The sequence below is a fragment of the Physeter macrocephalus genome, chromosome 2, assembly GCF_002837175.3.
Source record: "Physeter macrocephalus isolate SW-GA chromosome 2, ASM283717v5, whole genome shotgun sequence".
Classification (NCBI taxonomy): domain Eukaryota; kingdom Metazoa; phylum Chordata; class Mammalia; order Artiodactyla; family Physeteridae; genus Physeter; species Physeter macrocephalus.
The window spans coordinates 3,995,599-4,020,189 of record NC_041215.1 but is presented as its reverse complement, the minus strand read 5'-3'; the positions used below and the strand labels follow the sequence as shown (position 1 = coordinate 4,020,189).

The window sequence follows — 24,591 nt, the reverse complement described above, 5'->3', positions numbered from 1 at the left end:
AAAAAAAAAAAAAAAAAAAAAAAAAAAATCTGAATGCCTGGGAGCCACCCCCCACCTCCCCCCCACCTCCCTGAGGTTCTGATCTAATTGGTTGGTCTGGGTGCAACCTGGGAAGTGGGGTTTTCAGAGCCCCCCAGGTGACCTCAATGTGCAGCCAAGGCTGAGAACCACTGAACTAAAGGGTTCTAATCCTGGCTCTGCCACTCACAAGCAAGTCACTTCCCTTCTCCAAGCCCTGGATTCTTTATCTAAAAGGGGCTAAGTTGCCCTATCTTGAGGAAAGACTGAATGTCACAAGAGGGGGCACCTGAGGGTCTGGCCACAGAGAAGCAGTGCTCTCTGCTGCAGCTGGACCCCCCTGCAGGAGGAATGCTGGGCCGAAAGCACAAATTTCATCAGGTAAGAGAAATAGGCAAGGCCTACGAATCTCTTTTTGTTTCTGAGACTTAATTTTGGCTCAAGTTCCAGGGCAAATACAGTGCACCCCTGTCCCACCAGATGGGGAGGACACTTCCCAGATGAGGGTTGCCAGATAAAATATAGGATGCCATGTTACATTTGAATTTCAGATAAACAACAAATTCTTCTCTACCCAATATTCTGTAATAACCTATATGGGGAAGGAATCTGAAAAAGAATGGATATATGTATAAATGAATCACTTTGCCTTACACCTGAAACTAACACAACATTGTAAATCAACTATACTCCAATATAAAATAAAAATTAAAAAAAAAACAAATTCTTTTATAACTATGTCACAAATATTGCATGGGGTATACTTGTACTAAAGAAATTATTCATCATTTTTCTGAAATTCAAATGTAACTGGGCATCGTAAACTTGACAGCCTTACCCAGATGCTGCTTTAGCTTGGTGTTGAGGGTCTATCCAGTGTGGTCTGAGAGAGGTGAGGGAGGGATGAGGGGTCCCTATTCTGGAGTTTCACGGCTGAGACTCTCTAAGGGAACTATGTTACCCCCTTGTTCCTAGTGAGGAAAAGGAGGCCAGAGGAATTTGCATGACACTAACATCAGTTGCCTTTTATTTATCCACTTGGCACTGTGGACACCACCCTCAGAAGCCCAGTTCTTCCAGGAACTGGGAGGGAGGGACCCCCTTTATGGTGGGATTTCTTTGGTTCTCATGTTGTGCCGGCAACAGTAGAGTATCTATTACCCAGGCTCAAACCGTACAAAATCATGACTGTTTCGCTTTCTTCTTATTTTTATTATAACTTTTTTTTTCTGATTATAAATCATTGTTGATAACTTGGGGGGAAAAAAAGAAAAAAAACACCCATAACCCCTTTACCCCATGCAACCAATGTCAATTTCCTCTTTCCCTGGGAAGGAAACATTTATTGAGCCTTGATCACATGTCAGTAACTTCTCCATTATCTCATATAACCTTTAGAAAGAAAAATAACTTTATTGCCCTTTCTGATTATAAAAGGTTTTCTACATATATTTTTAAAAAGATAACTCATGGAGATATAAAGAAGGAAGTGAAATTCACCTATGATCCCATCACCGAGCGATAGCATTCCTTCTAATCTCATTTCCCCATCTGCATGTAATTGTGAACATCGCCCCATGGCACCTGTGCTAGGTGCTCCCTGTCAACCAGCTCACTGCAGGCATTACTGGCAGATAAGGAAGCTGAGGCTCATGCCTGCCACCTGACACTGATGTTCCAGCGGGCCCTCTCCTTCCCTCCAAAGGGCATGGGATGCTGGAGGGGCTCAATAAAGGCTTGTTAAATGAACAAATGAACGGGGGCAAGAGTCCGTGACTCCTCACAGGCTTGTTCAGTCTCATTAAGTCATCAGAGGCTGCTTCCAATTTGTATTTTTTAAAAATCCTAATCCACTTGCACTGATTATGGAGTGGCTGTGATTTCTCGGCTGTTACCCTGAGACATGGGCTATCTGAGGGAGCAGGTGAATGAGGCCTGATTGTTTTCCTGCTCTATAGGAATAAAGAGCTCCCAAAAAGAGTGACAGAAGATCTAGAGGAGGTTTTAGAAACCTCCATTTCCTCGAGGTGAAATACCAAAATCTTCCATGGAAAAGAGTGTGGGGCAACACAGTTAAAATGCCCAAGTAAGGCCCCAGCTTGGAGGGTGGGTAGCTCTCCATAATTTGGTCTGCCTAAGCCTGGATTTCAGACATGTGCTTCAGCCTCCATGCAAACGGGCAGAGATTCTTACTTCTTAGCTGTTATTTCTTGAGCGCTTTCTATGTGCCAGGTGCTGTGCTGCATCCCTTTCATACACCATCTCATGTTCCCCTGCCCAACAATCCCATGAAGTGGGTGCTATCATGAACTCAATTTACAGATGAAGAAACTGAGGCACAGAGAGGGTTCGGTCACCCGGCTAAGGCCACATAGCTGGCAAGTGGAGAGCCAGGTGTGGAGTAGAGATCCGTGTGACTCCCAACCCTCTGCTCCTAACTGCTCAGAAATTCTGCTGCCTTTCTTCTCCTGGAGAGTTGGGGAGCCTGAACGCATACATCTCCCCTCTCTGCCCAATGGTGGTGTGGGTGGTGGTAGGCAAGGAGCCCGGGGCCAGAGTTTTCCCTCAAGATGCAGGGCTGAAAGACCAGAAACAGCCCAAACATTCAGATATACAAACTGTGGTGCATCCATATCACGGAATACTACTGGACAATAAAAAAGGAACAAACTTCTGATACACCATCAACATGGATGAATCTCAAAGACCTTGTGCTGAGATTAAGAAGCCAGACACAAATGCATATACTGTATGATTCCATTCATGTAAAGTTCAAGAAGAGGAACAGTAATCTATAGTGAAAAATCGGAAGAGTGGCTGCCCCGGGAGAGAGGCAGGCTGCCTCAGAAGGGGCAGGCAGGAACTTTCTTGGCTTATGGACAGGTGTATAATTCTGTCAAAACTCAAACTTTAGATCTGTGCATTCACTGCAGGTAAATGACATATAGGGCTGTGTCCCCTGAGAAACCTGCTCTCCTTTTGCTCCCCCAGCAATGGAGGCTGGGTTGGCTCAGGTGCAACCTGTGACTTCAAGAGCTAAGGTGGCAAACAGAAAGCAGGTCAATGGTTGCCAGGCGCTGGGGGGAGGGAAGGATGGGGAGTGACAGCCCAATGGGTATGGATTTCCCTTTGGAGTGATGAAAATGTCTCGGAACTAAATACAGGTGATGGTTGCCAACTGAATACCACCGAACTGTACACTTTAAAATGGTACTTTTGTGTCATGTGACTTTTACCTCAATTTTTAAAAAAGTTTAAAGAGAAAGAGAGAGAGAAATAAGGTCTTAAGAGCAGCGCACTTGTAGCCCCATGAGTTCTCACCACCTCCTCTGTTACAGCCAGAGCCACGCTTACCTTCCTGCTTCCCCAGCGGACCTTGAGCCCCTTAACCGTGGGTCTTGATTCGATACATATTGCCGACTGCCTGGGCAGTGTAAATACTAGAAGACTAGGTCATATGTTTGACTGCTGTACGAGTAAATGGATTGTGAGTGAATGAATGAGCAAATGAATAAACACGTGTGAGTGAGTGAATACATGAACGAGTGAATGAATGAGCGAGCAAAAGAACAAATACTTGCATGAATGAGTGTGCGAGCAAGTGAACAAGGGAGTGAAGGAATGAGCACAGGAATGGATGAAAGAATGAGTGAGTGAATGAGCACGGAACTGAACGAAGGAGCAAGTGAATGAACCTGGGCCAGACCATGGACTCTGGACCACACCCGTGTGGGTTCCAATCCTGGCTTTGCAATGCAAGTCATTCAACCACTGCGTGCCTGTTTTCTCATCGGTAAAACGAGGGTGGTAGGTTTTCGCCAGAAAGAAATGAGTTGAAATGTGTCAACTGCTTAGAAGACGCCTGGCAAAGCGAGCCCTCGGTATTCGTGAATGTTACAGAAACACACATTCTTGCGCGCGGGGAGCCGCTGCCTGGTCCAGGCGGCGCCGCCCTATCCCCCTGCCAGCGGGAGCCGCGACCTACCGAGGAGCTGCACCTCGTCGGTGATGCCGTAGACGTCGATGAGCGCCCAGAGAGGGCCGCTCACGGCCACACCGCAGTGGAAGAGCACGGGCTCGCCGTCGTTGACGCTGTAGAAGACACGGCCGTGGCGGTCCGCCCAGTAGGCCAGCACAGTGTCGCGCAGCGCCAGGTTCTCGGGCAGCGCCTTGGCCCAGTAGCCGGGCCGCGTGACCAGGTCGGGACAGGCATACTTGGGGATGTCCTGGGCGCTCATGAGCGACGGGTCGTGCGCCGTGAAGCCGAAGCGCAGCGCCCCGCTCCAGCCCGGGCGCACGGCCACCAGTCGCAGCCGCACCTGCTCGTATAGCCGGATGGGCCGCTGCGTGAACGTGACCCCGTTGCAGAAGCTGTTGCGCCGCGTGGCCCGGCGCGAGTGGCCGTCCAGCCTCACGTTCTTGCCCTTGGCCTGTGCATGGAAACGCGGCGCTTCGCCCAGGACCGGGCGCCGCTCTGGGCCGGGGCCGCAGCAAGGCCGGGTGGCCAGGAGGCGCGCGGGCGGGCTCGAGTCTGCGGGAAGAGACAGGCAGGAGGGTTAGGCACCCTCGCAAACTGTTAGGCCCCTCTGAAACTGTTCAGAGCTGTTTCACTCTCAGACAGGCCAACACCAATGAGCTGGTCACAACAGCCAGGCTGGGGTCAACTGACTTCTCCATCCCCATCAAATCCCTCCACATCTAGAGGCTTCCTCCAAAAGCCGCTTCCGGGCTGCAAAGTCCCTCTAAAGCTAACAGCGGCCTTGGATTCTTCGGGAGTAGTGGGGAGTCTTTGGTTGCTTTTCTCTGTGTAATTTTTATTAAAAAGCAAGGCAATTTGGGCGCACTCTTGGGATCCCCAGTGCATCCTGGAATCTCAGCTCTCTGGCACTTCCTGGCTGTGTGATATGCAGGAGATCCTATCACTTCTCTAGCCTGTTTCCCTACCTGTAAAATGGGAACATTGCTTAACTCACACAGCTGCTAAATGAACATGTAGATGAAGTTCCTGGAATACTGCCTGGCACAGAGCATGTGGTTAATAAGCAACTAATAACATGATCATAATACTGAGGTTCCACAGGACACCCAAGCCAGGATTCTGACTTCCCTTCCCCTTTACCCACAGAAGAAGAAGGCATTCTTTATAAGCAAGGCTGGCTTTTCTAGAACATACACCTTTCATAACTCATTTCTATGGGAATTTTGCCCCAAAGGACCTGGAGAATCTTGGGATAGTCTCCTTTCAAAGGATCTGGACCCTGGCCACAAACCCAGGTGGCCCCGTCTGGAGGTGGGGGGAACATCCTTCCCACCTTTCCTCCTCCATCCCTGGTTACTTACCATACATTTCTTCATTTAATCCTTATAATAACCGTATGAGGTAAGGACTACCATTAACCCCTTCATGCAGATGAAGACATGGTGTTTCAGAGAGGTTGATTTATTTGCCTGAAGTCACACAGCTGGCTTCACTAAAGGCAGAGCTTCAATTGAAGCCATGTTTGTGTGACCTCCATCCTGCCTTTTTAGCCATTTTACCTTATTCTCTCTGCTGTTTAGGAATCAACACAGGATGGACAGAAGGGCTGGGCTGTAGACCCCTGACGTAGGAAAGGGATGCAGAGGCCACCTGTTGATTCCTTGTACCCCTAGGCAGGCCTGCTAGGCATTGAACTGGTGGAGGAGGGCAGCAGGCAAAATGCTCACTCCATTATTCATCCATCCATCCATCCTTCCATCCATCCATCCATCCATCCATCCATCCATCCATCTGTCCATCCATACATCCTTCTACCTATCCATCCATCCAACCATCCATCCATCCATCCATCTGTCCATTCATCCATATATCCATCTGTCCATCATCCATCCATGCATCCACCCATCCATCCATCTTTTCTGCAGATGCATCTGCTGGTGTGAAGCACTGAGGGAGCACAGGTGATGACACAATCCTGCCCTTGTGGAGATCTGAGTCTCTCCGTGGAAGAGAAGACACACAGATGAATAGACATGAACATTAGGGACCAATAATAACAATAGAGACCACATTAGGCATTGGCATTGGGGGGCTGTTAGGGCCAGAGGAGACCCCAGACTCAGCCAGGGGCCGGAGGGCAGGGGGTGATGTCCACAGAGCCAGGTCTTAAGGGAGTCTACATTCCAGGCAGAGGGAACACTAGGGGCAGAGGTGGGGGAAGCTGGACTTGGAGGGGAGGGTAAGTACTACGGTACGTGTGACAGAGGGTATCTGAGGTTGGGCAGCCACTGCTTTGCAGGGGTGAGGGGTGAGGGTGCCATTGCATCATAGGGACCAGACAGGAAGGCCCTGAACGCCAGCCTGGGAGGCTCAGAGTGCACAGCATGGGGAGAGGGAGCCACTGGGGGCTTCCAGTGGAGCAGGCCGGCACTGCCTGTTAGGGAGGGCCCCTAAGGCAGAGAGGAGGGTGGACACAGAGCCAGGCTGTGGGCCATCTCCGGAACCACAAGGATAAGAGTAAGGGACCACTGGACGGCAATACCGGCAGGACAAAAATCAGACGAGTGGGGGAAATACTGCCCGGGTGTAAACCATCAGGAGAGGCCACCCAGGACAGCAGAGCCTGCGTTCTCCAGGCACGTGTGGCCTTGTACCAGCCACCCAACCCTGGGCGGCAGTCTCCTCCTGTGTCTAACAGGCCGGATTCTCTCCAAGGTCCCCGCCGCTGGCAAACTCTCCAGGAAACGTTAAATAGGACTAGAGATCAAAAGCACCAAAGACCACAAGCCACCCTTATTTGATTATTTTTATCTCGGCTCCCATCTCTGTTGTTTTTCCAACCTTACCTCTCAATCAGAGACTTTCTTTACAAAACTGGCTTGGGAATCCTAAGCAGATGTTCCTTCAGAGTGGCCTGGAGATTTCAATGGATGCTGGGGTGTGGAGAGATACTGCTTTGTTACAACAAGGGGATGTTTCCTGCTAAACCAGCTATATGTTAGGATAAAAGGCAGCCAAGTAACCAGCGCAGTTTACATATTTGTTTAATTTTGATTATATGATCCAACTTCCTTCAGGGAATGAGGGATAAACACTACTTTTCCCTCCTCTGAGGCCACAGTCCTGATGTGAGATAAAGAAAACCGGAGTGAAAAAGTCTCAAAGAGGATGTGTTATTTACACAAATTGAAAATGCTTCAAATGAAAGAACAAAAAGCAATCTCCAACTTGTACACCAGCGTCTGCTTTTGGCTCAGCTCAGGGAAAGCAGCTTCTACATGAAACAGAAAACTGTGGCCATGGACCCTACGGGCCTCGGAGAACATCCTAGTTCAGGGATGTCAATGGAAAACCTGAACTTTGTCATTTAAATTACAGCAATAAACACTACAGCCATATTAGAGAAAGTTTTAGAAGAAGGAGAAAATTTCCCCTCTTCTCCCCACATTCACACCTTAACTCACATTGCATTTTTCATCTTCTCTGCCTGGCCCTTATCCACGGAAGAACCATTGGCTGTGCCCTCACTAGGCACCATGTCTGGGGCCAGATGTTTTTGATACAAGGTTGTAGTTAATTCTCAATACAAATCCTCACCCACAGGATTATTGTCTTCATTTTCCAGGAAAAAAAACTTCCTGGGGCTACAAGGAGATATGAACCCAGCTCTGTCTGACCCCAAACCAGGGCTCTTTCCTCCCGTCCTGACTTTCCTCCATAAGTAGCACAGAAGTACTAAGCACTAAGTAGTACTGAGTACCTTTTCTAACTTCCTTGCAACCAGAGCACACATTTAATTTTGCCTCCTGCCTTTTCTTTCCTAACTCAACATTACATAAAAAGCATTTTTTCCCACATGGCTCCCAAGCATTCACTGTTCTGTTTCACGACTGCAGACTCTTCCACTGAGAGCCAAAATGTCCCCTGCCGTTCCCCTCCTGGAGATCACTTCAGCTGTTCCCCCAAATGGCTGAGTCCATGGGCACAGAGGTTCCTGGCTGCTGGTGCCAGGACCAGATTTAAATGGACACCCTGTCACTGGTGAGACGGTGTCACCTTCTGCCAGGGAGGGGCCCCCAGCCCACGCCAGGGACCAGACCCTTTCCTCCCATGCAAGGCCGAGTCCCCACTGGCCTCGTGCGGCTGTGCCTCCCTCTCTCTGGCCAGGAACTGGGTCTAGAGACTCTAAGAACAAGGCAGGGGGAAGGAGTTTCTATACGGTGGGAACCGAGGCGAGACCTCTGTAGTCTCTTCCTGTGTGTAGGAAGGAGGGGACAGTCCTGGCCCACCCCTCATGGTTAACCAAAGGCTGCTCCAGCCCCTCCAAGACAAGAGGGAAGGGTCTTCCCAGCGTTTAGTCAAGGAAGCAATGCCCCACTCGAAAAGGTACAAGTACAGATTTTGGGGGGTGGGTGATGAGTGGCTGTGGGTATTTAGGGAGGAGGGAGCTCTGTTCTGGCTAAACAAATGTTGCCACTGCCAGCCTTGGGCTAGTCCTTCGGGCAAGCAGGGGGACATCAGAACCGCTCTGCGGGCTGCTGCTCCGTGATATACTCACATCAGTGCTTTAGAACGGCCCTCACGGGCTCTGGGTTCAAGCCCGTGCTTTGCTGCTAATTTGTCTGAGGGGACTTTGGACAAGTCATCATCTGTGAATAGTGTGTGAATGCAGAGCCTCATCTCAGGCTGCTGGGAGGGGCGATGAGAGGACAGAAAACTCCCAGCAGGAGTCCCAGCACACAATGGATGTGCACTAAACGTTCATTCCCTCCCCTGCAGGGAACATCAGGTCCAACCCCTGGGTAAGCCCCTCACTGCATCTCTCCCACACTTTTATTTTCTAAATCTCAATGTGAGAGGCGGTTAAAAAGAGCACAGGCTTCGAGTCAGACAGATGGGGGTTTAAATTCTGGTTTTTTCGTTTCTTTCGTAGCTGTGTGATCTTGAGGTACATGCTTAACTTCTCTGCCCCGCCCCCCAACCAGACCTAGAAAACTGGTAAGAGTCATCTCCACCCTGCACGATTGCTGTGAGGACGAATGAGGCCAGCTGGTCAGACTCGGTGTGTGGCACGTAGTAGGTGTTCACTTAACACTGGGCTCTCCCCCACCCCGCCCCCTTTAGTTACCTTATTTAGTTTCTTGGCCTAGAAAAGGTTTACTCCTGGGTCGAAGACGGCTACTTGTAGTGTCAGGGGAATATATCCTGCAACGTTTCTCCCATGGAGGGTTGGTAACCTTGGCCAGGAAAGGCCTCTTGAAAACCCCAGGGTCACTTTCCCTGGGTGTCCAAGGACAGAGGCCTATTTTTAAGCCATCCCAGCAGCGTCCCAAATGTGCACTGTGCCACCCCTGAATGATGCCCGCTCATCGCCCCAACCCAGCCTTTCCTTTGATCTAAAAAGAGCCCAAGGAAATGGCATTTACTGCCAGGAGGATGGCAGGAAGCAACAGCTCCAGCTTCTCTGGCTGCCGAGATGACGGCCTCCAGCTTGCTGGTATTCAGCAGATGGCATTCTGGCTGAAATTTTCAGCAGATTCCGCTCCACCAGGAAAGGGAATTGCCAACTGCGAGGACAGTCTATTCTGCCCCCTCCCTCTCACCAGAGGATTTAACTAGCCTTTTACTGAGCCTTCGTTATGTGCCGGCACAGGTCTTTGTGTATTGAGTTTACATTCTTACAACCCTGCAGGGTAGGTATTACCACCTTCATTTTCCAGAGGAGGAAACCAAGGCAGCAAAGCTGGGCAGTGGCAGGAGAGGGCCAGGGTCGGGCCCTTCCTCCCATCCCTGCCCCCTCTCCAAGGCAGCTGCCTGTGGCCTTTGGGGGCGGGGGTCGTGTGCCTTGCTAAGCGCAATGACAGCTGTACCGGCCCCTCTCCCACCGAAACACACCCACACTCCACTCACACAATTTGATGTACAACTTCAGGGGCTTTCTGAACCTGCACAACATCCAACCTCAGACTGTGGACCTTCAGTAACAAGTCTCTGGTTCAAGTGACAGAGGTAGGAAGCAACAGGGTGCACGTGTGTGCGTGCGCGCGCGCGGGCTTTAGAGAGGAAAAGGCAAGGCTGGTATTTGGCAAGGCTTCCCGTCACCCAAAGCAGGGCGGGGATATCAGTCTCCTTTGGCAAAAGAAAGTAACTTTTCTATTGGTGGGTTTGAAAGTGGATTAGAAAAAAATAACCAAGCCTCCTTCACCTCTGCCAAAAAGGGCAGTGACATGCACCCAGCGGACAGACGCCAGCCTAACGGGACTTTGTTCTCTGTTTCAGAGGCCTGGTCGGCCATCACCCAGGGTGGAAAGGGGCCAGCCCACACTTAGAAACCGCCACCCGGCTCTTCCGCGCTCCTATTCTCTGCAAACAGAACCCGGTCAGCGCAGTGCAGCCAGAAAGGCACAACACTCCTGTCAACAGCTGCAAGGAGGCCCAGGAGGGAGGCCGGAGGTCACGCGACACTGCTCGTTGGGAGAAAAGCCCTCTCCTTCCAGGTCTAAGTGGCAGCCCTCTTGGCTCAAGTGGGCTCAGATGCACTGAGTTCCCAGGGGGTGAGGTCATCCGGACGCCCCCTCCAAGCGTGTTCAGCAGAGTTGGGATTCCCAAGCCGGCTCCGACCCTCTGCTGGGCCCCTCGGTCGAGGTTTCTTCTTGATAAAGGGACCCAGGAAGCTCCAACTTCAGAAGCGCCGGCTCCCAGGGTTAGGACCCCACTGCTGCAGAGGGTGGGGGGGAACGTGCCCTCATTCTTTTTCAAGTACATCACTTCCTCCTTCATCTGACATTTAAGGAGCATCTGCTCCATGCCAGGGCCGCGCTGGCTGCAGGGACACACGCACTGACGAGTCACACACAGTCCCTGACCCCAGAGCTGAGAGACCAGCGGGGGGGATGGACACAGACACCATGACTGCACAGGGTGGTCAGCACGGAGGGCTGGGGCCACGGGGATGCTTCTCAGAGGGGCTACTCTGCAGTCTGAGGAAGAAATGGCTGGGGGTGGGGCATGATAAAGGATGGGGAACGGTGTTTCAGGCAGAGGCAACAGCACAGGCAAAGGCCTGGAGGTGAGAACAAGCTGAGCGCACCTGGGGAACTGCAGGGAACAGAGTGTAGAAGGGAAAGGGGAGGGTGGAGAGGGAGTCAGGAGCTACATCACAAAGGGTCTTAAAGGCCTAGCAGAGGAGGTTAAGGTCCTCATGAAGGCTCTGGGGGCCACTGAAGGGTTTGGAGAAGGGAAAGAGCCTCTGAGGATCCGTCTCTCTGAAAAATGAGATTCAAGTCCTGGGTCTTCCCATAGAAACTGCCCATTCCTTTCTTCCCTGCCTATCAAAATGATCCGGCACAGCAGGAGTGGGAAAACCAGTCCAGGTTTCAAATGTAGCTTCCAACCGCTGGCACAGTCTTGTCCCTTGGCACCTGCTTCTCCTCCAGGCAGCTTCTGGCAGCTGCCCGCTAAGCCAGCTGATAGGCCAGCTTTCTCCTTCTCTTTGCCCCGATGGCAGCCACTCCCCCAGCCTGGGTGGTGCCCAGAAGCCTGGCTGTTCACTATCCTCAGCCCTAGATGGGCACCTGCAGGGCCCCTGTCCCAACTTTGAAACAATAGGTCCACTGGCTCTGCTTTTCAGGCTCAAAAGCAGCTGGAAACTCTCCTAGAACACCAACTGTTCTCGCCTCTGGAGCTGAGGAAACGCTCTTCACAAACCCCATGGCTGGGTGGTGTTTGCTGGCCCCGAGGGCTGGGAGCCCACCTCTGTGGCACTCCCAATGTGTGCCAGGGGCTCACCACATGGCCCATTCACTCATGGCTACACCCTGCCAGGTGGCTTCCAAGTGAAGAAACTGAGGCCCAGAGAGGCGGACGTCCTGGCCAGAGACCACCCAGCCTGTGAGGCTAGTGCCTGTTTTTTGAATCTGGTCCTGTCTGACCCTGAAGGTTGCATCCTTCCTGTTTTATGCCTCATTCCTCCCAAGGTCTCTCGCTTACCCCCTGACCTACAGGAAAAAAGTAGGCTATGTACAAGAGGCATAAGCCACCTTCTAGGACAGAGGTGGAGTGAGGCCCTGGCTTGGTCTCAGAGAGGGGCAGGTGTGGTGGTGGATGTCATCAATCACCCTGTTTTGAGCAACTCAAAGGCCACAGGTCGGCAGAACTTGGGATGAACAACAAGCAACATCTAAAAAAAGGAAAGCGGTGGCAGATTATAGCAGGGGGATGGAGCCCCAGAGCCTAACGTCCCCAAGGTCTAAAAGGGGACTGGAGGTGGGTCATGATCAGAGAGGCAGACCTCCCAGGGGGCCATCCAGAGCCTGGGGCTGGCCCTCCACCCACCAGACTTCCTGTGATCCTCCTGACAGTGCTGAAGGAGGTGACTGCTACCAGACCCACTGCTGGTGAGGAAGGGAGGCTCAGAGAGGCTGGGAGAGCTGCCCAAGGCCACACAGCCAGGAAGTGGTGGAGTTAGAATTAGAGCCATACCAGCCTGGCTCCCAAGGCTAGGAAGAAGATGCTATGGGTGCTTTGGGCAAAGTGTAGAAGTTATCCCCACAGGGAAGGAACAGAGCCTGGCACACAGCAGGTCCTCAACTAAAGTAGATTCCTTCCCTGCCATGTTTGGCTTTGAGGCCCACAGAGAAGTGACTCAAGGGTGCCCCTCCCACTCTCCTTCCTTCTCCAAAGATCCAGCTTTCTCTTTCCTCTCCCCCTCATCTGTCAGACTGGCCTTTCTCCAAATGCCTGAGGGCTCCCAAGAGCCAGTGAGTATAGACTGAGGATGCCTGCAGGAAGTCCGCATGGGCTTCTGCCCCTGACCCAAGAAGTAAAGGATGAATGTTGGAAATGCAAACTCAGGAGTCCTGATAAGAATCTCCATATCATACATCCTAAGCTCTGATGACCTGAGAGTTGTTGGCTCACTGGGGCCTCTCTACATCCTTATGAACCCATTTCCCTGATGAGGACATTAGGCCCAGATGAGGAGGGGTTGGCCCAAGGTCATGGTGCAGGCAAACAGCTGGGTCAGGATTTCACTCAGACCTGAATCCAAAGCCATGCACACACTTAACCATTATGTGGAATTGCTTCCCTAGCCAGCCAGCGAGTACTGTAGGAATCTATTGCAGGGATTTGAGAGGTGAGACCCAGCAGGACTATTTGGTCCTATTGCTCCTCTCCTTGTCATCAATTTCAGGAGCACAGATTCCTTGCCTTCAAGGAATCCAAAGTCACCTCTGGCAAAGAGGGTGAGACATGCCCATTTACAGAGTCCCCATCTTATGTTGGCTCAGACTTCTCATGGAGTCTCCTATTTATTCCTCATCACAATCCCACGAGGGGGTCACCGTCATTCTCCCCATCCTAAGGATGGGAAATGAAGGTTCAGAGAGGGGAAGTGACTTGCCCAGGGTCACTTAGCTTACATATAGAAGAACTGAGGTTTGAACATGAGACTACCTCCAAAACCGGTGCTCTTTCCACCATCTCTCTTGGGATTCCAGCCAAAGACCCCACCTGTAATCTCTGTGTGACCCTTTGCAAGGCTCTTGTCCTCAGTGTCCTGATCTGCCAAATGGGCGGTGGGACATGGTGATTCTGAGCATTCTCAGAATTTATGAGATGGGTGGGCATCTCCTTGGGGAAAAGGAAAGAAAACACGCGCCTGAGGGATATAATTATGATGTAAACAATGTGTAATGTTGAGGATGTAAACAGAACCCACTTGTTAATAGCTGTGGGCCTTGTGCCGACTGCCAGTACTGCCCCAGACACCACCACCCCACCCATATCCCCAGATGGTTTACTCATTAAAGAACTCTCTCCCCTCTGCCCAGAGGTGAGACAAGAGGCCAGCTCTGAGCTGCCCTGAGTCCTGGTAATAAGGAGAATGAAGGGGAAGGGAGGAGAGCGAGCTGGCACTGATATCCAAGAATGGCTGCTGCTCAGAAGTTCCTGCTGTTAAGTGTGGAAAAGTGCTGAGGCTGGGAGGTCACAGGGGAGGGAACAGACCCAGAAGGGGACAGGTGGCTTCAACTTTCTGTGCCTCAGTTTCCTGATCTATAAAATGGGGCTCAAGCCTCCCAACATGCAGAACTGGCAGGGGGATTAGAAAAGTGAGAGATTATCAAGGGCCCTCCACGCATTCAGCAGATGAGCACTGGCTAGCACTTCTTATAAGACCCCGGGGTCAAAAGGCACCTTAATGGACAATTCATCCCGGATCCATCTGATGCTCTAGTTGCCTCTACAATGTCCATGTCAAGTCCCAATTGGGCTAAACACCAATGCCACTCTGGCAAAGGGTACTTTCTCCCCCACTGCCCTCATTCCACTTCCAGATAGCTTCCACAGTTAGAAGGTTCTTCCTTTGACTGAGCTGAAATCTCATGTGATGTCCACACACGTCTGGTCATGTCTGTGTTTGGTCCACAGTATCCTTCCCTATCAAGTCTGCTCCCCTGCCTCATGGATCTGCAGGCAGCTCTCAGGTTCCAAGGGTCCCCAGGCTATGTTGCTGGGGATACTTTGCCCCTCTGGGGCTGACATGGCCCTTGCTTTGCTCTCCAGAAAACTCTCAGGACATCAGTCTTCCCCTGGCCTGCCTTGAAAGGGGGCTGGAGATCTACACATCAGACTTTGGGAATATCAGCTGGGGTCCCCATAAGCCACCGGGAGAGTGGCCCTACCCTGCCATGCCTAAAGGTGGGATGTGAGATAAACAACCTCAGAAGTAGGTGAGCAACTGAAAAGAAATCTGCCAGACAAATCTAAATGCTCACAAGTTTCTGCTCAATACTATGAAGGCTTCCAGGGCAAATGTGAAATACCCCCCACCTGACCCTCTGTCTCGACCTGACAGTCATCCATCCCACATCAACATTGCTTCCTTCTAGTGGGAATTATGTTGGACTACCCAAGCTGTGTGCCCTTAGGCAAGCTACTTTCCCTCTCTGTTCTCTCAATAGTTATATGGGACTAAAAATAGTAGCTCTCTCACAGGGCTTGTCCTGAGGACTAAATGCAGGTACCTGCTGAGAACAGTGTCTGGCACAGCCTGGCTGAGTGATACAAGCTAGTGGTTATTATTATTCTTTTGTGTCTGTCTCCCTTGGGAGCACCAGGCCCAGCAGGGAGCGGGGGCTTGTTTGTCTCGTGAATACATAATCATAACAGGTGCCCCCTGTGAGCACTCACTATCTGTCAGAGGCTTTGCAGGCCTGAGACGTAACATCATTATCTCCTTTCTGCAGAAAAGGGAATCAAAGCTTAGAGAGGTCAAGTCGTTCGTCTGAATAATAAGGGGCAGAGCCAAGACTCAGACCCAGGGATGGAGGCCCCCAGCCTGTGCCATTACCAACTCTGTTAATAATGACAGCACACCAGGGGGACAGGATGCTCCTGGCCTGCCGGAAAGCCTGGGTGCAGGGCGACAAAGGGCGCTCACCCTGGCCCCAGGCCCTTGCTGACCGACTGGTAGGGGCTGCCTGGAGCTCTGAGTAGCAGCTGGGCTCAGGGGAAAGGATGTGGGTGCATGGTGACACCTGCCAATGGGGGGGTGGGGATGGCCGAGCACGGGCCAGCTTTTACCAGGCAGACACATCAGGAGCCTGAGCCCTAGTCAGGCAGGAGGAAGGGGTGCAGAGCTCCAGTTCACACCTTCTCCTCCAGGGCAGGATTCCCAGAGGCCACCTCCACCTTTTTAGTTAGAGTCTCCAAGGCCTGGGGTGAGGTGAGCGGGGTTGGTGGATGGACCTTTTCTATGGGCAGCTTCATTCTGGCTGCTGGGGACAGAGGCGATTCACCTTCCCAGGACAAAGAAGGTAAGAAGGTGTGCCTGCAGGAAGGACAGCTTGTGGGGAGGGGGGACTCAGGAGCTCAGGATGAGGCCAAGGGGCAGCAGCCCCAAGAAGCCCCAGGGGGTAGCGCCCCATAGTGGTGGGGGAAGGGGCTTTGGGGTCAGGCAGGCTCGGGATCAAATTCTGTTCTGCCACTTCCTAGCTGCCTGACCCAAGGCAGGTCTCATGATCCTTCCGAGCTCAGTTTCCTCATCTGTGAAGTGGGAGACTACTTCTGGAGGGCTCGTCCTGATGGTTTAAAGGGGATGAAATAGAAAAAGGGCCTGGCATGGGGCGGGCGTGCTGCAGCTCTGACCACTCGGCTACACCCCCCAGGTGGGCGCTTACAACCTACCGCACGCTGGGCCCCTTCCTCTTCCCTCTCTGCTTTAAGCTCTCACCACACACCTGGCTTCTGGGCTTCTATTTTAAGCCCTTATAGAGCACTACCAAGTACAGAAAGCCCTTTGGTCCAAAAGAGGACAGAGCTGACTCTTCTTGTCCATGGGGAAGATTAAACAGCCTGTTCTGAGCAGCCTTTGCGGCCCAGCCCAGAAAACACAGCACATCATCCTGGCGGGGAGTGTGGCATCTGAGAAAGCTAAGTCTTCTGACTGCAGGCCGGCCTGCAAGAAACCCCTCTTCCTCTGACCTGACCTCTACCCACAGCTCTGACCTCATATTGCCACCCCCACTTGCACTGGGACCCCCGAAGTCTGCAGCTCCCCCTTCACATGCCCCGTTCTCCCTCCCCTCAGGCCTTTGCACGTCTAACCCTCTGCCTTGAACAGCCTTTCCCATTCCCTTGTGGCTAACTTCTCTGCTTTCCGGTCTCAGCTGGACAGCATCTCCTCCAGGAAGCCTTCCCTGCATCCTCCTCTAGGCTCTCAGAGCCCCCTGGGCTTCCCCTCCCCCACTTACCAAACTGCCCTGTCCTTGTTAGTCTCTCCCACTAGACCTGGAAGTTTGGTGAGCCAATGCAAACTGCAAAATGCAACCTGCCAGGCAGATTCTTCTCCTCAGAAATGAGGTGTCTTGGACAGGGCTCAAGGAACCCTTTGGAACTGCTGTCAGTGCAATGAAAGGGACGCCTCCCAATCCAGCCCCTCAGCTCGGGGCTCGTGGTCACCTGGGGCAGAACTTTCAAGGCAGGAAGTGAAGGGCACTGGTCAGCCAGCCCCGCCTAGAGACCCCAGGGGTAGGCCTGAGGCCTCTCCTGTCCATGGTGGCAACAATAACCATGATAGCGACTGCCCTGGGCATTGTGCTAAAGCCTCTGCCCGCTCTGTTCCGCTTAACGTTCACTCCCACCAACTGAGAGGTAGCTACGCATCCTCCCCACTTGCAGGGAGGAAACTGAGGCACAGAGAGGGGAGTCCTTGCCCAACATCACTCCACTGGGAAATGGCCGCACTGAGATTTGAACCCAGGTAGCCTGACTCCAAGATGCATGTCTAGACCCGGACACCAGACCTCCTGCTGCTGTAGACCAGTGAGTGGGCTCACCATAGCCCTTAACCACTGTGACCCACGGAGAGAAATGCATATGACATTGTGACACGCAACACGCACAGGTGCACGCACACATGCACAACTGAAGCCAAAGTTTCTGAGGCAAAAATACTCTTCCTACGTGAATGCACTCGATATTTTTTTTTTTTTTTTCTCACGGGCCCAGCCGCCCCGCGGCATGTGGGATCTTCCCAGACCGGGGCACGAACCCGTGTCCCCTGCATCGGCAGGCGGACTCTCAACCACTGCGCCACCAGGGAAGCCCTGCACTCGATATTTTATTTTTTATCCTATTCTATGTCATTAGGATTTTTTTTAAAAGGTGGTCATGCACGACCCACAGTAGACAGACAACAAGGCCAGGCCTTGCTCAGGGTGTTGGGCATCAGCCCCTCCTTCTTTGAGGCACAGGGTAGCAGCATCTTATGCTCTGCAGTGATATAACCAGTCACGTGACCTGCTCTACTAGAGCATTCTATCCCTCTCCCACCAGTGGCCAGCTCCATGGGGCCCGCCTGTGGCTGTCCATCCCATTCAGGGCTGAACCCCAGGGCTGGCACACGACACATGCCCAACAGATGTCAGCTAAGTGAACGAAGGTGCACAGTCAGGAAAATGCAGAGCAGGGCACACCCCAGGTTCACCCAGCCTGGGCGCACGGCACTTAAGCGGAGATCAGGATGGCTTTGGTGCAACAGAGCTACAGAAGACCCTAAAAGGAGGCAGAAAAAGATGACATTCGAATGGGGGAGGCAGACATTCAGTTGGACTTTCCTTCAGATGTCGCCTCCCCCAGGAAGCCCTCCCTACCCCCCTTTCATGTCTGGGGAGAGAGAGAGGGAAGGGAGAAGAGGGGGGATCAGGAAGAGGGTAAAAACAGAGGCAGGCCCTAGTTCCTCTGGCTCCAGATTCTCCACAGGCAACTTCTCCGTGTTTCCTATACACTGGACAGACCCATTCCTCGTCCTCACTTCCACTGATGGATAAGACTGCTCCACCCTTTCCCCCAACGCCCACCCCAGCCCCCAGAATCCTCGAAGGCCCTCACCAAGGAACCTTGACTAGTCAGGGCCCCTGACCATGTGTTGACAGCCTGGTAGGTTTCAGGGCTGTTGGACGAACCACGATCACTTTGAGAGGCTCAGGCTCAGGCCTCTTGCTCACCTGGGAGGCTATAAAAGTGATCCTTCATGACCCGGTGGGAGAGAGGCAGATGGGGCCAGATAAGGCGGGCAAGCCCAACCTAACTTTACGTTGTGACTAGGTAAAGGAGGAAGAGCGGTGCAGAGAGAGGGGAATGTCACTGGTTGGGTCGTCCATGCAGCCGCCGTGATGGCTGTGAGAGTGACAAAGGCTGCTGTCCTCCCTAGAGCTGAGACAGTCCAGATCCAGGGAAAAGAGTGGCTGCCGGGCCCTCAGAGCATTACCGCCCACTGCCAGAGGGCAGCAGATCTGACCCATGTAGGCCCAGTAGCCACACAGTTCTGTATTCAGGTCAAATAAAGAAAAAGGCTCTACAGGGAAGGCATCTGAGTGGCCCAGTAGGAGCAGGTGCTTCCGGTCTGGACGTAGCATTTGCAGACTGACCATCTAGGTTAGGAAGATTGGTTCTCCCCCTTATACCGGTGAGCCTTTGTCCTTTACCTCTCCAAGCCTCCATCTGCCTCCCTGTAAGATGGGGATAAATATAGCCCCTCTAACGCGTTGTTTTGAGGATCTGAAATAGGTAATGTGGGTAAAGCCCTTGACTCAGGGCTTGGCAGAGCAGGGTCAACACGCTTCCCTCACTCCAGAGCTCCAGGATACCACTCACTGAACTAACACTAGAAAGGGCCATTGACTTGGTCAAGCATGGACCGACTTAATGATTAAACCCAACCGACAGTTTGAATTCAGCCTCTTCTCCAACCAGAACTACGGGTGAGCCCCAGAGGCGTGTGGAGGGAAGGGATTGAAACGTGCTGGTGGGAGAAGGGGGAAAGTTCCTCCTCCCCATCCCCCCTCCCTGCTGGAATTGTGCCCTCCTCTCCCCCGCACCCCAAGCATGTTTACACTTTTCTTTTTTTGCTTTGCAAAACCCAGATTAAGGCTAAAGGAATGCAGAAAAAAGGACCATATAGTATTATGAACAAGACAGACCTGGGTCTGCTAAGCCCAGCTTTACCACTGCCTTACTGTGTGAGTTGGGGCAGGTGTCTCAACCTCTCTGTGCCTCAGTCTCCTCATCTGTAAAATGGAGGAGAATTGTACCTTATTTTGCAGGTCTGAACTGCAACTAGAAAGGGAATGGGTAATGCACACAGTAAGAGCATAGCAAATGCGAATTCCCATGCTGACCCCTGCACACTTGTTTACAGGGCATTGATCTGAATTGCTGATGCCCTTTGTGAGGGCCACCAAGGGGCCTCCAGTCAATCGATCATAAAAGACATTCCTTTTGGGGGACATTTCCTTATTGTATACAATAGCATGCCAGGTGTACTCTGGGGCACCCAATAAATGGCATCTGAACCATGGATGTCAGGGGAAGACTGAAGGACTTTGGAGCTAAATAAACCTGGATTCAATCCTGGTTCTGCCAACTGGATGACCCATGTGAAATGGGATGAGTCATTTTACCTCTCTGAGGCTTGGTTTCCTTATCTGTAAAATGGAGATGATAATCCCTACCTTGCAGGGCTGTTGCAAGAACTAAATTCATTCATTCAGCAAATATTTACTGAACATCTACTATGTCCCAGCCACTGCTCCAGATGCTGAATATACCACAGTGAATAAAACAGGCAAAATCCTCCCTGGGGAGACAGACAATAAACAGCTAACTACACGTACAGTGTGGCACATGGTGAGCCATGCTAAGAAAAAACACCAAGCAGGGGAGAGGGAGTGGGAGACGCTGGGGGCAGGGGCAACGGCAGGAGCCACGTGGAGCAGAGACCTAAAGGAAGCAGGGGGAAACCACGCGGAGAGCTGGGGTAAGGATGTTCCAGGCAGAGGGATGGGCAAGTGCGGAAGCCTTAAGGAGAAGCATGCTTGGCATGTAAATGAAGCCACATATGCAGGAAGCCTGGCATGGAATCCAGGTGCTCGGCAAATGCCAGCTCTCTATTTCAAGTCCCGTAGAAGGAACCCCACGCATGTGTCCTTTTCCTGAGAACGAAAGCACAAGGATTTCTACAGGGCAACACTGAGCCAAGTGTTCTTTCAGCCTAAGATGCAGGCAACATGTGAGCTCCACTGCCAGATTTTGGGCTCCCGCCAGGCACCAGGCTCTGGGCTGGGCAATCAGGGATACAAGATGACAAGACGTGGGCTGTGTCCTCAGGCAGCCCCAAGGCGAGTAGTAGAGACGGGTGATGACAATGCAAAGTGGTCAGATGAACAAGCAGAGACAAGAAGGTATTTAGGTGGCAGAGCAAAGGTGTGGGTGGTCAGGGAAAGCTTCCTGGAGGAGGTGACAACTGAGCTGGGTTTTGAAAGATGGACTAGACAGTGAAAGGATATTCCAGGTGTGGGGAGCATCACATACTGAGCACAGAGGTGCAAAAAACAGCACAATGTGTGTGAGAAACTAATTACGGGTGGGTCAGAAAACAATAAATGTTTCTTCGTGTTTTTGGCACCTACAGCCTGATGTGGCACAGGAATGCCAGTTCCATCTCCTTCCTCAAACTCAATGCAAGCTTTAGCACCAGTGGAGTTTGAATTTTCCACGATTAGCTACTGCTGTGAGTAACCGACCTTAACCCCAGGCTCCCAGCCCGGGGTGGCCCTGTCCACAGAGAGAGGGCCGAGTGGGATGGAGACTACATAAATATCCAGCTATATTTAGCCCTCCTGGCGTGCCTCTGTCCCTTCATCTACCCCAAGGCTGACCCACAGGTGGCAGAATGACTTTTCTACTAGAACAGCATTAACATTTCTTAATTAAGAAATCCCACAAAGGGGCTCATGTCTTTGTGGCTGGGAGGACATCTGCTGCTCTATTTGCCAATATCCCTGGACACCTCCAGACTGGGTGGCGGGTTCTCCCCATCCCCATCCCCATCCCATCAATAGCCCTGGCCATAGGAGGCGTGGCCACTCTCAGGTAAGAGGACCTGGATTCGAATCCCACCTCTGCCACTGATTAACTGGTGATGTTCTGCTGGTGACTTCACCTCTCAGAGGATTTGGTAAATTCTGTGTGCAGTGGCCTGAAAGCTGCCCAGAGGCTTATAAAGTAGAAGGAGGGGCTCCTCTCCTATAAGCGGGCCTTGGGAATGTGGGGCTCAGCACCATCCATTTCAATCCCTTCCAGGGGAAGAAATAATTATTTTTTTATATATAATTATGAAGGAGAGAGCTATATGGGACTGTTAGAGCATAGAGGAGGTTATACCTCCCTCTCCTCCTAAAACCTCACATATGTGTCTCTCACCTTCTGCCTAAAGGATGCTACAAATGCCCAGCCTTAAGGCAAAATAAAGATTTATTCTAAAGACTTGGCAGGGAGGAGGGTGGGCAGACAGACATGGGTCCCAATCCAGACCCCCTCCCCACTAGCAACATGGCCTTGGGTGTGTCATTTCGCCTCCACTGAAATTCAATTTCTTCATTATAAAATTGGAATACACACCTTTACCGTGAAGCTTCTTTGCATACCGCGCTGGGGTATGCAAACTGCCAGACACTGAGCCTCCAAGCCTTTGAGCAGCACTGATCTATTCCCACAATTATCAGGTATTTTCTAGCAAGGCCTCCTCTGTCTTCACACCCCCACCTCCTCCCAGCTCTGGATCCCCTTACTCTGGCTCCGGAAATTCTGGGGCGGTGTTAACTAGGGGGCGATGCGCTCGAAAGCGGCGACTGTAAGGGGCTAGAGAGCTCCCAGCTGAGCCGACACCAGAGGGGGGCGCAGCCAGGGTGCGCGTGGGAACGTGGCCAAACCAAGGCAGCATGTACCGCGGGGGCGCTGAGCGGCTGGTAACTGAGGTACCTCTGCGAGCACCCCCCCGCCCCACTCTCAGCCGCTGCAGTCTCGGCACAACGGGTGGGTTTTGGCCGTCGGAAGCCCTGCGGAGCCTGGTTCCATTCACCACCCCGGAGCGCCCCGGGCTCCTTCCTCAGCGCCCTTGGGCTGGAACAAAGGCAAGGGGTCGCGCAGCATCGCCCCAACGGCCCCTTCGCGCATCTGGCCAAAGCCGGGAGAAAGAGCACCGGGGTCCCCAAGGTAACCAGGACGCGGTACCCGCCCTCCCAGAGCGCAAAGCTCAGCCGCTCCGCGTGCGCTGAGCCGGGAGTCGGGAAGCACCGGCGATTCCAGCCCGCCGCGCCCGCCGAGGGCTCCAAGGGTAGGTGAGGTGGCTCTCCGGAAGTCACCCAGAGGGTCCCCCGAGGAGAGAAGAACCCCAGCGCCCGCCTCCCGGGAGGGGCTCCCCGGCGTACCTGGCAGCGTCCTGTGCACAGTGTTGCCCATAGCTGCGTCGGGGCGCGGCGTTGGCGGTGGCGCGCTCGGGACGCACGGAGGCTAAATACGCGGTGGGCCGGGGACCCGGGCCGGTGTCGGGCTCGGGCTCCGGGGCATCGCGGCTGCACTGGCGAGCCGGCGGGCTGCAGCTGGGGCGGGTGCGGTGAGGGAAGCAGCGGCGGGAGGAGGAGGCGGAGCCACCGGCCGGGGCCTGCCGGCTCCGCCCCCGCCTCCCGCCGCCTCCAACCACGCGGAGAGGGGCGGGGCCGAGGCCGCAGCATCTTTTGAAAGTTTGCACCGGGAGGCGGGAGGGGAACGGCCGAGCCTCCCGCCCTCGCGGTTCCCGCGCCCGGGGCAGGAAGGCGCGCTGGGCAGCTGGGTGCCCTCAGGGTGCCAGGCTCGTTAGCCTGCTGGCCTTTCTGTCATTAATTGCAGCACTTTAAGAAGGCCCACTGTGTGCCAGGCGCTGGGCCACAGGGGGCTAAGCCCTCGCCCTGCGGAGCTTCTACGCGGGGTGTTGAAGGTGCGGGGGTAGGGGTGGGGGATGAGGAGGTCCGGGACAGAAACACAAGGTCACCTCGGACAGTGTAAAGGGCTTGAAAACAGTTCAACCAGGGTGATGGTTTGGGGTGGGATCTCGTGCCTACAAGTAGGAGAAACCTAGGCAGTGTCCAAAGGTTGGGAGGAGGGAACCTATATTCATTAATTCACTCACTCGCTCATTCATTAAAATATTTATTGAGCACATCCTATGTGCCACAGGCTGTGCCCGGGCACTGTAGATACAGACAAGCCATGCTAGTCTAGTGGTGAAGACAAATATCAAGCAATTAAGATCACATAATATAATGATCAAAGCCAGGAAGAAAATAAAATAAGACTGATGGGGTGACTCTGCGGGGCTCAGGGAGAACCTGGGGGCGTGTCAGCTCCATCTGATGCACAGCAAAGAATCGGCATGGGAAGAGCTGGGGACAGTGTCTCTGGCAGAGGAAGAAACCGGCATTCCTTATTCATTCATTCACCCCACAGATCTCAGTACCTCTCCCGTGCAGGAACCCAGACCACACTCAGTGAGGCATGAAGTCTGCTAACCCCTGCCTTCATTGCGCTCCATTTTTCAGATCAGAACACTGAGGCTTAGGAGGTGAAATGACTTGCCCAAGAAGACCCAATTCCAAACCAGTTTTTTTATTTCCGGCTTTACTTTCCATGCTCTTGTATCCTTTATGACCTTATGAAATGTGTTATTACCCCCACTTCACAGATAGGCAGATTGAGGCTCAGAGAGTGGAAAACAGGTGCTCCAAATTTCCCAGTAAGGGGCAAAGCTGGCCTGGAGATATGTGATTGAAAGATGGGTATCCGGGAGAACAAGCCCCCGCCCGCCCCCAGCCCCCGCAGCTCAGTTTCTCTGGTGCCTTCTGCCTCGAGTGCCTGACCCATCCCAAAAGGGTTCTTGTCCTTCAAGGTCAGCTCAAAGCCTCCGCCTCTGGGAAGCCTTCTCTATTCCCCACCACACCCTGATTTAACATATATCTCTGAACATAAGGTTGGCTTGTGTTTGAGTCACTAATTTCTCATATTACGGGTACTCTCTCAGTCACTTATTTTTTAAACACAAAGTCCTGTTTGGGAAAGGTACATTAGTTCCATATTCCCTCAATCCATGTGAGTTTGGGATGCATATAGAGGTCAGTATTATTATAAAAGGAGTCTAGGAAGTTTTACTCATATAAAGCAGTGCAGGGGCTTCCCTGGTGGCGCAGTGGTTGCGCGTCCGCCTGCCGATGCAGGGG

General features: G+C 52.6%; 1 protein-coding gene across 2 annotated transcripts in view; it reads right to left on the bottom strand.

Moving 5' to 3' along the window:
* The window catches only part of NEURL1B (neuralized E3 ubiquitin protein ligase 1B), a 42,126-nt gene extending 19,290 nt beyond the window's left edge, over positions 1–22,836 (bottom strand). The window contains exons 1-2 of one of the 2 annotated variants that reach the window (XM_055079752.1): positions 22,771–22,836; positions 4,004–4,549 (exon numbers count right to left, since the gene is read on the bottom strand). In XM_055079752.1, the coding sequence (XP_054935727.1) occupies positions 4,004–4,549; positions 22,771–22,801 (577 nt within the window). In that variant the 5' untranslated portion in view covers positions 22,802–22,836. Of the gene's footprint in view, positions 1–4,003; positions 4,550–9,907; positions 9,954–22,770 lie in introns of those variants that run through there. The other variant, XM_055079754.1, reaches the window with a different exon arrangement.
* Between the last annotated feature and the right edge of the window lie 1,755 nt (positions 22,837–24,591).